Source organism: Hypomesus transpacificus, chromosome 26 (genome assembly GCF_021917145.1).
Source record: "Hypomesus transpacificus isolate Combined female chromosome 26, fHypTra1, whole genome shotgun sequence".
Taxonomy (NCBI): Eukaryota; Metazoa; Chordata; class Actinopteri; order Osmeriformes; family Osmeridae; genus Hypomesus; species Hypomesus transpacificus.
Window position 1 is genome coordinate 5,168,829 of NC_061085.1, and position 11,734 is coordinate 5,180,562.

Genomic DNA, 11,734 nt, shown 5'->3' on the forward strand with positions numbered 1-11,734 from the left:
CTTTCTCTCTTTTCCCTTCTCTACCTGTTCTTCTCCCAGTCTCTCACCCTTTCACTTTCCATCTCACTTCTCTCTCTGTGTATCTTTATCTCTTTTCCCTTCCCTTCTCTACCTCTTCCTCTCCTAGTCTCTCACCCTCTGTTATTCCCTTTCACTTTCCATCTCACTCCTCTCTTTCGATCACTCTCTTTTCCCGTCTCTACCTCCTTAGTCTCTTCGTCTCTTTCTCGCTCACTCATACCTCTCTCCCTCTTCCCTCTCTCCCTCTTTGCCGCTCTCAGCGGTGGCTCCAGTGGTGCCAGAGCTGAACAGTGACATAGACACCAGCAACTTTGATGAGATTGAGGATGATAAAGGAGATGCAGAGACCTTCCCTCCTCCCAGAGCCTTTGTGGGAAACCACCTGCCTTTCGTGGGCTTTACTTACTTCAAGGAAGATGAGTAAGTTATTTTATCGGCGTATGTCTATGTAATCAGCTTTCATGCATTAAATTTTTTTGGGAACAGTCATCTCTGGCATGTTTTGGTCCTGGGAATGTATTATAGGCCTATCAAAGCCTTTGCATTTGTTTTCTTTTTTTTCTTGTAGGTTTCATGGCGATAAAAATGTGCTCTATAAATGTACTTGTTTTTATGTGTGTCTGTATTTGAACTGGAATTGTTAGACTCTTTATGCAGTACAGGAAACGTGTTCTGCACAGGCCCTATGCTCGCTGTGAGGAGAAGGAGAGAGCTACAGTAGAGTCTGACTGCTTCACCCCCAAAACCTGTAATACTGTTAAGTCAGCCAGACACTGAAAGACTGTTCTAGTCCTACACTGCCACCTTGTTCAGATGAGGCTTTTTACTAAGACCCCCAGTCTCATACCCAGGACTGGTCCTAGGCCTGACTGAGACCAGTGAATGGGGATTGTAGTAGACATGGGGCTGGGCAGGATGTGAATACAAGCAGTGGCAGTAGCGATCAGATCAGGAGGTGAGGGATGGTGTTTGGCATGGGTTGGCAGGGCTCCTCAGATGAACCCACTTCTTACTCATGTTTTCCCTCTACTTCTTGCACTACCTCGTGTTCTTTCTAAAATTTTTGGTCTTCTCTCTCTCTCTTTCTGTCTTTTAGGCTACTAAGAGGAAAAATAGGGGGCACTTTAGAAGAAACAGACGACGTTGTGGATTGCTTTAAGAAACAAGAGGACCTCTCTGAAGACAAAGAGGTAAATACACAACTATTCCTTGCTTAGTCCTTGCGTATGCTGGTATTGTTTACTTCAGTTTGGGTGAGTGGTAGGTATAGTAGTCAACAGGCGTCATTTATTACATTTACTACTGTATCTGGGATGCTGTAAATTAACTCTGTATTGTGTTTTTGAATATAATTTGTTATAAAATGACTTGATTATGACACTTTCAAAGCCTGATCTGCAGAAGAAATGTCATCATCTCGAGGAACAACTCAACCATGAGATGCAAGCTAAAGACAATCTGGAGCTCAAGTGCAGGTATAGGACACACACACACACACACATGCTTACAGAAACACAAAAACCCGTACAACGTACGTTCATGAACACACATTGTATACAGTATATATCCACCCAAACACAGTCGTGACAAAATATACCTCAGTGATACCATCTACAACCAGCTGAGCTGTTTTGTTTGAATACTCTTAACTACAGATCACGTTATTGTATTGTATCGACAGTAAGGTTAAAGTCAAGAAGCTGGTCTCGCGTTTCCTTTTGAGGCCCCAGTACATAATATCCACTTCTTTAACATCTGTATTTAGTTGAAGTATGAAACTGCTAAAAATAAAGTGCAACTCAACACACACACTTTTTTACTCATTAAAGTCCCAATACACCCTCTCTGTCCCCCAGAAATGCCACCAGCCGTTTAGAGAAACTGGTCCGAGAACTTGACGAGGAGGCAAGGACAGACCACTGAATGGATATAAGTTACAACATTCATTCATTAATGTACTATTTGTTGTTTTGGGATTCTTACCATCTTTACCTTATCCTCCTACCCAGATGAGTAGCAGACAGAAGGTTGAGTTGTCCCTGAGGCAGCTGGAGAGAGAGAGAGCCCTACTGCAGCACCAGAGCTCGGAGAACCTCCGCAGGGTTGAGCTTGAGACGGAACGCAAACGCACCCTAGAGAACGAAGGTTTGCCTCCGCAGTCGCACATACTTAACACAATTCAGTTTCACATTAGTAGGTTTTATTAACCAATAAGCAGGTTCTTAATAATAATCCTACATTTGTATTATATCAACCAGAGATGGAGTTTTGATCTCTCTTGATTCTGGTCATGCTAAGACTCCACAGGTCAGATCTGGATCTGAGTGTAGGAACTTCTTATCTCTTTGTCAACTCTGATTCAAACTCATTAGTATCTCAATATTTAGTCAACAGCCTGCGAGACCAGCTAGAGGAGCTAAAGAGGAGGAATCACAGCTCTCAGGTCTTCAATGAGAAAAACATCCAACTGCAGAGACAGGTCAGTCCGCCCTGATAGAAACACTTCGACGAGATTTGAATTACATCTTTGTTGAAACTTGATTACTTTTTTGATCGGTGCAGTTCTATTCAGACTGAGCTTTCAGGGAAGCCCTGCTTAAATCAAATCAAATCAAATTTATTTGTATAGCCCTTTTTACACGCAAGCATGTCACAGAGGGCTTCACATGCGCCCATAGAACTGCCCCTCAACCAACCTAAACCCTCAAGGAAGACAAGGAAAAACTCCCAGAAAAACTCCCACCGGGAGAAAAAATGGAAGAAACCTTGGGAGGAGCAATTCAGAGAGGGATCCCCTCCTCCAGAGACGGTTGGTAAGAGAGAGGAGCAGAACACAAGCTAAACATAGTCATACAGTGTCAATGGGTTTTGAAACACCAAAATCCATTGTTCGGCTTTATAGACGTTGGATGGGACCGGGAAACTCGCTGTTGGCCGTCATGGAGACTGGATTCCGGGTGACGACCTGGTTCAGCGTTGGCAGACCGACGACCAAGCAGGTCCTGACAGCTCAAACCCCCCACACCACAGGGAATGTGTGGGGGGGGGACAGAGAGGAGAGCAGGGATTAGAGAATGCCAGGAGCAGCTAACAGTTACAGTCAAAATAGAATGAGATCCCCACCGGTCAAGTGTGGACTAGTGCAGCAATTTAACAGAGCAAAAAGGGTATTTGATGCAGCCCCACACACCAAAACAACGACAGCCCCCCTCAGTTGGAACATGAAATCTGTTCCAGGGGAAAGAACTCTAAAGTAGGTTATACTTATACGAATAAGGATGAAAACAGCCAGTCCCCCGTTGTCTCCAACTAGTAATAAAAACTATAACAGTAACAATATACAGCAACGGAACTATAATAATAATAATACTAACAATATACAGTAACAGGTTTACTTTATTTGTAACATCTAGCTGGGCAATGTGAACATAAGCTATAATTAAAATTTAAAAGTTACATGTGATACACACATAGGCAAGCACACATCCCAGGTTTACATAGAAAGTACACACATACTTCCCTTTAACAATCATAGAATTGACTAAACAAGAACGTTTTTAATCTAGTTTTAAATGTCGAGACAGTATCAGCTTCCTTAATTGAGATGGGTAATTTGTTCCAAAGAAGAGGTGCTCTATATGAGAACGCCCTACCTCCAGCAGTTTTTTTCTTAACTTTGGGTATTACCAGATAGCCGGCATTTTGAGATCTTAGAGACCTTGCGGGGCAATAGGGTGCAAGGAGACCGGAGAGGTACAGTGGTGCCAATCCATGCAGAGATTTGTAAGTTAGTAGTAGAACTTTGAAATCAGCTCTGGCTTGGATAGGGAGCCAGTGTAAAGAGATAAGAGTCGATGTTATATGTTCAAACTTTCTAGTTTTAGTCAATAGTCTAGCAGCAGCATTTTGCACCCGCTGTAAGTTTTTTAGGTAGGTAATTGGGAGGCCAGAGAACAACACATTGCAGTAGTCCAATCGGGACGTAACAAAAGCATGTATTAGTTTTTCAGCATCATCCTTTGAGAGGAATTTTCGTATTTTGGCAATATTACGTAGATGGAAAAATGCTGTTCTGGTGATTTGCTTAATATGGTACTCAAATGAAAGGTCTGGGTCCATTGTGACTCCCAGATTTTTTACCAGCTGGCTTTGAGATACTTTGACGCCGTCTAAGTCTAAGGTTAGATGGGATAAATTATTTCGGTGTTTTTTCGGACCAAAAATTTGAACCTCGGTTTTATCCGAATTAAGAAGAAGGAAATTTGCAGTCATCCAAGTTTTCAACCCGGAAACACAGGTTTCCATAGCATGTGGAAATTCTCCCGGCTTTATAGACATGTATAGCTGAGTATCATCTGCATAGCAGTGAAAATCTACCCCAAAACTTCTAATTATGTTTCCTAAAGGCAACATATAGAGTGAAAATAACAGAGGGCCTAAAACTGAACCCTGTGGTACTCCGTATTTTACAATGGAGCTCCTGGATGAGCAACCATCATAGTGGACATATTGTGATCTATCAGATAGATACGATCTGAACCACTGAAGTGAAGTACCAGAAATCCCAACATAGTTCTCCATACGTTCCAGGAGAATCTCATGATCTACAGTGTCAAAAGCTGCACTTAGGTCTAGAAGAACAAGGACAGAGCTAAAGCCCGCGTCAGAGGCTAATAATAGATCATTGACTACCTTGGCTAATGCAGTTTCAGTGCTGTGGTGAAGACGAAATCCAGACTGGAGAGGTTCATAGAGCTGATTTGAGGAGAGGTGCTCAGTGAGCTGTTTTGCCACATGTCAAATATCACCTTTGCCGCTTACATGTCAAACAAAACTATACTTCAGACAAACTATCCATTATTCTAGAACAATACAGTATTACGGTTATTTAGAGCTTCTTCCTCTCTTCCCTCTCCCCCTTATTTATCTCCTGTCCCTCCTTTTTCGTCCCTTTTTCTTTTTAATCAAACCCCAGCTGGAGGAGGCTACGGCATTGCTCCAGGGGGAACAGGAGGCCGGGGAGAAGCTGAAAAAGAGCCAGATGGAGGCTCAAAAGCAGACCCAAGTTTTGGAGCTCAGCCTCCGTGATCACCAGGATAAGCTCAGCCTGCTGGAGAACAGCAAGATGGAACTGGAGCAGCACCTGATCAGCCTCCAGGCAGCCCTAGAGGCAGAGAAGAGAGACCGCAGCCAAGGGTCGGAGATCATTGCTGACTTGCAGGGTAAGTCTTGGTGGTTTACGAAATGCCTCAGTGGTGCTCCTCTGTACAGTCATTGCATTAAACCTGCCCATATCAAACATGGTTGCAATTGATCCGGCACTTTTCATGCCTGAGGGAAATCTGTTTGAATGGTAGGTAGCCATACCTATCTGCCAGAGCAAGTAAACCATACGCTTGCAGATTGGTCTGTTTCGCAGGCTTACTTTCAGTATGACTGAGTTTAGACAGGGAGTGTAGAATGGCATATTTAATTTCTCAGAATAAAGAGATGACCCTTTAACAAGGACTAGGTTTTAGAGCAGAACTATGGAGAAGAATGAGACCAGATATAAACTTGGATTAACATGTAGACTACAATATTTAGTTAGAATGCACATAAAAAAAACATGTGAGTTTAGAGACTCACTGTTTGGTCTCATCAAAGCTGGAAATGTCTTGTCACGAAGAGCCACATACTGCAGCCTTGACCAAAAGCAAGTTTTTATTAAAGTAAAGCTTGTTCCTGTTTTGCGATACATATAGGTGTTAGCCACTGTGAGAACATTTGAAAATTTTGCATGGACAATGTGTGGCCTGCTCTCACAACTCCATGGGCAGTGGGCACAAATTCTAATAGGCACATTGCTTGTTTGAACAAGCATCTTTTTTCCAAGTATTTACTAGGGTGTGGTAGGTGGCGGTGAAAATAAACATTGATGCTTGTTGTTTTGACATACAGTGCCCTCCAAAAGTATTGGAACAGTTAGGCCAATTCCTTTATTTTTGCTGTAGACTGAAAACATTTGGGCTTGACATCAAACGATGAATGTGAAACCAGAGATCAACGTTTCAGCTTTGATTTCCAGGTATTTACATCAGGATCTGATGCACAAATTAGAAAATATCACCTTTTTGTTCGAACCCACCCATTTGTCACGTGAGCAAAAGTATTGGAACATGTGACTGACAGGTGTGTTTTGTTGCCCAGGTGTGTCCTATTACATACATTATTCAATCAATAAATACCACTGAATGTCTACACTCAGGTTCAGATTGGGTAAGATAGGTTTTGTCTATGCAGACTGTATTCAGAGGTGAAAACAACATGAAAACCAGAGCGCTGTCTTTGGGTGAAAAACAAGCAATTGTGAGTCTTAGAGAAGATGGAAAATCAATCAGAGCCATTGCAGAAACATTGGCCATAGCCAGTACAACCATTTGGAATGTCCTGAAGAAGAAGAAAACTACTGGTGTACTAAGTAACAGACGTCGAACAGGTAGACCAAGGAAAACATCAGCAGTTGATGACAGAAACATTGTGAGAGCTGTAAAGAAAGACCCTAAAACAACTGTTAGTGAGATCAGCAACAACCTCCAGATGGCAGGAGTGAAGGTATCACTATCTACTGTTCGCAGAAGACTTCATGAACAAAAGTACAAGGGCTACACCAGAAGATGCAAACCACTCATTAGCAAGAAGAATAGGAAGGCCAGGCTGGAATTTGCCAAAAAGTACAGAGATGAACCTCAAATATTCTGGGACAAAGGTTTATGGACTGATGAGACAAAGATTAACTTTTACCAAAGTGATGGAAAGGCTAAAGTTTGGAGAAAGAAAGGAACTGCTCATGATCCCAAACACACAAGCTCATCTGTGAAACACGGTGGAGGTAATGTCATGGCTTGGGCTTGCATGGCTTCTTCTGGGACGGGCTCATTAATCTTCATTGAGGATGTAACACATGATGGCAGCAGCAAAATGAACTCGGAAGTCTACAGAAACATTTTGTCTGCCAATTTAAGGAAAGATGCAACCAAACTGATTGGCAGAGCCTTCATCATGCAGAAAGATAACGACCCAAAACACACTGCCAAAACAACAAAGGAGTTCATCAGGGGCAAGAAATGGAAGGTATTAGACTGGCCAAGTCAATCTCCAGACTTAAACCCTATAGAGCATGCATTTTACCTGCTTAAGAGGAGACTGAAGGGAGGAACCCCACAAAACAAACAACAACTGAAAGAGGCTGCAGTGAAAGCCTGGGAAAGCATCAAAAAGGAAGAATGCAAAAGTTTGGTGACGTCAATGGGTCACAGACTTGCTGCAGTTATTGAAAGCAAAGGATTTGCAACTAAATATTAAGTCTTATTCACTTAAATATGTTTTAAGTATATCTGTTCCAATACTTTTGATCACATGACAAATGGGTGGATTCAAACAAAATGTGATATTTTCTTAGTTGTGCATCAGATCCTGATGTAAATACCTGGAAATAAAAGCTGAAACGTTGATCTCTGGTCTCACGTTCATTATTTGATGTCAAGCCCAAATGTTTTCAGTCTACAGCAAAAATAAAGGAATTCGCCTCACTGTTCCAATACTTTTGGAGGGCACTGTACACAGTGAAGTGACTTCTTTCTCTGTCCTACAGGGCGTTTATCAGTTCAGGAGGATGAGGTTAAGCAGATGAAGATCTCTCTTTCTCTGGCCCAGACCGAGGAGAAAAGGCTACAGCAGAAGCTTGCAGACCTGGAAAGAGTAAGAACAATTCTGAGTTAGGCCTCTTTAATCATATCATCCTCTCATATACCTAAATAACATAACCCCCCTCGTTAAACAGTAATATTTGGGGTTAGGGTTCGGACTATTGTTTCCTTCTTGTAACTTCAAATAATTATAATTTGACAACCATGGCATGGCAAATTCAAGTCAATATAGCAGAATTACCTGGAAAAGGAAATACTTAACACATCTGAATCACTTCTGTTTAATCCACCTGCCTTAACTGAGAGATCATACATGAGCAAATGTGTCCAAACCTCTGGTGGATCCTCAGGCGAAGAGCAACCAGGCAATCGATCTGACCTTCAAGCTCAAGTCCCTCCAACAATGTCTGGAGCAGGAAGAGGCGGAGCACAAGGCCACAAAGGCAAAACTAGCAGACAAGAGCCAGATCAACCAATCAATTGAGGAGGCCAAATCTGAAACTCTCAAAGGTGAGAGAAGAACATTGGACCATAAATGCTTCAAGATAGTGTGTGATATGTAGAGTGAAAGCATTTGATAGAGTGTGATATGTAGAGTGAAATTATGAGAAGGAATAAAGAAGGATATGTCTGTCAAATGTTTTTTTGTATTATTATATGCAACACACCTCTACATAAAATGTGTAAACTGTATTCTCTGAGCAGTGATGGAGAAGAGCCTACATGAGGAACATAACACCAAGCTGCAGCTGGAGGGCCAACTTCTGCAGCTCGAGAAAGACCACTCTCTGCTGGTCTGTGACTACAAGCAGGCCCAGAACAAACTGGAAGAACTGCACACAACCAAGGACAAGCTCACCGAGGAGGTGGGGGGAGGGGGGGGGCATCAGTGCATGTCTCTGTGTTTGTGAGTCTATCTGCATTCTCGCCCTTTTCTCTCTCTTTCTTTCTCCCTTTCTTTCTCATTCTCTCAAATCGCTGCCTTCACATTCTTGTTTCAACCCAACCTTTTTTTGGCCCCCGGCCTTCTGCCCATCTCCCCAGGCATCAAATTTGACCTTGCTCCTGGAGCAGGAGATGCAGAAACGTAGACTTACCCAGACTGACCTGAAGGTACAGACCCAGCAGGCCACAGTGCTACGCTCCTCTGAGAAGCAGTTGAAGCAGGAACTTAATCACCTGCTGGACAAGAAGCACAGCCTGGAGAAACAGAACCAGGAGCTACGCAGGTCAGGTCAACACACATATACAGTCATGGCCGAAATTGTTGGCACCCCAGAAATGTTTCCAGAAAATCAAGTATTTCTCACAGAAAAGTATTGCAGTAACAAATGTTTTGCTATACACATGTTTATTCCCTTTGTGTGTATTGGAACAAAAAAAAAAAAAGGAGGAAAAAATGCAAATTGGTCAAAATGTCACACAAAATTCCCAAAATGGGCTGGTCAAAATTCTTGGCACCCTTAACTTAATATTTGGTTGCACACCCTTTGGAAAAAATAACTGAAATCAGTCGCTTCCTATAACCATCAATAAGCTTCTTACACCTCTCATCCGGAATTTTGGACCACTTTTCCTTTGCAAACTGCTCCAGGTCTCTCTTTTTGGAAGGGTGCCTTTTCCCAACAGCAATTTTAAGATCTCTCCACAGGTGTTCAAAGGGATTTAGATCTGGACTCATTGCTGGCCACTTTAAAACTCTCCAGCGCTTTGTTGCCATCCATTTCTCACATCCTTTTGACGTATGTTTGGGGTCATTGTCCTGCTGGAAGACCCAAGATCTCGGACGCAAACCCAGCTTTCTGACACTGGGCTGTACATTGCGACCCAAATTCCTTTGGTAATCGTCAGATTTCATGATGCCTTGTACACATTCAAGGCACCCAGTGCCAGAGGCAGCAAAACAACCCCAAAACATAATTGAACCTCCACCGTATTTCACTGTAGGTACTGTGTTCTTTTCTTTGTAGGCCTCATTCTTTTTTCCGTAAACAGTAGAATGATGTGCTTTACCAAAAAGCTCTATCTTGGTCTCATCTGTCCACAAGACGTTTTTCCAGAAGGATTTTGGCTTACTCAAGTACATTTTGGCAAACAGTAGTCTAGTTTTTTGTCTCTGTGTCAGAAGTGGGGGTCCTCCTGGGTCTCGTGCCATAGCGTTTCATTTCATTTAAATGTTGACGGATAGTTTGCGCTGACACTGATGCTCCCTGAGCCTGCAGGACAGCTTGAATTTCTTTGGAACTTGTTTGGGGCTGCTTATCCACCATACGGACTATCCTGCGTTGCAACCTTTCATCAATTTTTCTCTTCCATCCACGTCCAGAGAGATTAGCTACAGTGCCATGGATTGCAAACTTCTTGATAATGTTGCGCACTGTGGACAAAGGCACATCTAGATCTCTGGAGATGGACTTGTAACCTTGAGATTGTTGATATTTTTCCACAAATTTGGTTCTCAAGTCCTCAGACAGTTCTCTTCTACTCTTTCTGTTGTCCATGCTTAGTGTGGCACACACAATCAAAGCTAAGTGAACTTCTCTCCTTTTTATCTGCTCTCAGGTGTGATTTTGATATTGCCCACACATGTTACTTGCCCCAGGTGAGTTTAAAGGAGCATCACATGCTTGAAACAATCTTATTTATACACAATTTTGAAAGGGTGCCAAGAATTTTGACCAGCCCATTTTTTGAGTTTTGTGTGACATTATGTCCAATTTGCATTTTTTCCTCCCTTTTTTTGTTTTTATTCCAATACACACAAAGGGAATAAACATGTGGATAGCAAAACATGTGTTACTGCAATACTTTTCTGTGAGAAATACTTGATTTTCTGGAAACATTTCTGGGGTGCCAACAATTTCGGCCATGACTGTGTAAGCACAGACAATCTCTCACCCTCTCGTCTGTTTTAATCACTCCGGTTTAAAATTACAACATAACTTTTAGCTCTCCAAAAAACACATTTGCAAATAAGATTAGCTTTTGAAAGACTACATTTACATAGCCAATAGGTCCTATTGTCTTGCCTTGCAATACTATTGGATAAATTTAGTCTTTCAAAAAAAGAAATGAGCAATTAAAGAGCTAAATGTGACGTTGTAATTTTACAACAAGGGGTCTTACAGGGATATTCACACACACAATCACTTACTCACTTGTACTCTCACCTTCACAGACACACACATTTCTTCTCTTGTTGTTTGCAATACTGGTTGGTTAGTTGTTCTTTACAATTAGTCGATGACAGTGATTGACGGCAGGCTTGTCCAATCCCAGGGAGAGGCAAGAGGCTGACGGGCAACTGAAGGAGCTAAAAGACCAGTTGGAGGCAGAGCAGTATTTCACGGTACTTTTCACCCCATAAATGAATAATTATTTGATCATAATTCCTACAGTACCTACTTAGACTTATACAAAACATGCAGTACCTGCTATATCATCGACGGGCAAAGCATCCGAGAACACATCTGAAATATCATTGATACTGGTTTGTGCTACGTTTTTGTAAAGCAAATCAATTCAGTAATCTAACAGCAGTGTAATGTCAATAATGTACAGTCCTACTGTGTGTGTAATAGAGTTAGTATTCACTGGAAGCATGTTGAAGCCCAGTTGTTTCTATGTTCCAGACCCTGTATAAGACTCAGATCCGGGAGCTAAAGGAGGAGTGTGATGAGAAGAATAAACTGTATAAGGATGCCCAGCAAAGACTGGAAGAGTATCAGGAGGAGAGGTAAGAAACTAGTAATATCCAAGACGTACTGCGTGCCCAGAATACTTCAGCAGTTATACTGTCACCAACTCACAGGACTGACATTGAAAGGTAGGGGAGTCATAGAAAAATTATCCATGTTAAAATGCACTGCTTGGCACTTCACAGTGGTTTTCTGTGCTGTGGGGGTGTACTTGAATAGCCAGCTGTATCAGATTTTACATAATCTTTTACAATTCAGCCGATGCTTTTATCCAAAGCCATGTACAAATAGTGCATATAGAAAGTACAGCTGATGATCAAGGATTAG

General features: G+C 42.1%; 1 protein-coding gene across 7 annotated transcripts in view; it reads left to right on the forward strand.

Annotated features, from left to right (window-relative positions):
* The window catches only part of LOC124487466 (rho-associated protein kinase 2-like), a 39,190-nt gene that overhangs the window by 18,458 nt on the left and 8,998 nt on the right, over nucleotides 1-11,734 (forward strand). For 6 of the 7 annotated variants that reach the window (XM_047049822.1, XM_047049821.1, XM_047049824.1 and 3 more), the window contains 13 exons: nucleotides 282-441; nucleotides 1,118-1,211; nucleotides 1,411-1,496; nucleotides 1,878-1,926; nucleotides 2,031-2,166; nucleotides 2,409-2,500; nucleotides 4,997-5,243; nucleotides 7,655-7,761; nucleotides 8,060-8,219; nucleotides 8,415-8,575; nucleotides 8,754-8,938; nucleotides 10,989-11,058; nucleotides 11,342-11,445. In XM_047049822.1, the coding sequence (XP_046905778.1) occupies nucleotides 282-441; nucleotides 1,118-1,211; nucleotides 1,411-1,496; nucleotides 1,878-1,926; nucleotides 2,031-2,166; nucleotides 2,409-2,500; nucleotides 4,997-5,243; nucleotides 7,655-7,761; nucleotides 8,060-8,219; nucleotides 8,415-8,575; nucleotides 8,754-8,938; nucleotides 10,989-11,058; nucleotides 11,342-11,445 (1,651 nt within the window). The remainder of the gene's footprint in view (nucleotides 1-281; nucleotides 442-1,117; nucleotides 1,212-1,410; nucleotides 1,497-1,877; nucleotides 1,927-2,030; nucleotides 2,167-2,408; nucleotides 2,501-4,996; nucleotides 5,244-7,654; nucleotides 7,762-8,059; nucleotides 8,220-8,414; nucleotides 8,576-8,753; nucleotides 8,939-10,988; nucleotides 11,059-11,341; nucleotides 11,446-11,734) is intronic. The other variant, XM_047049823.1, reaches the window with a different exon arrangement.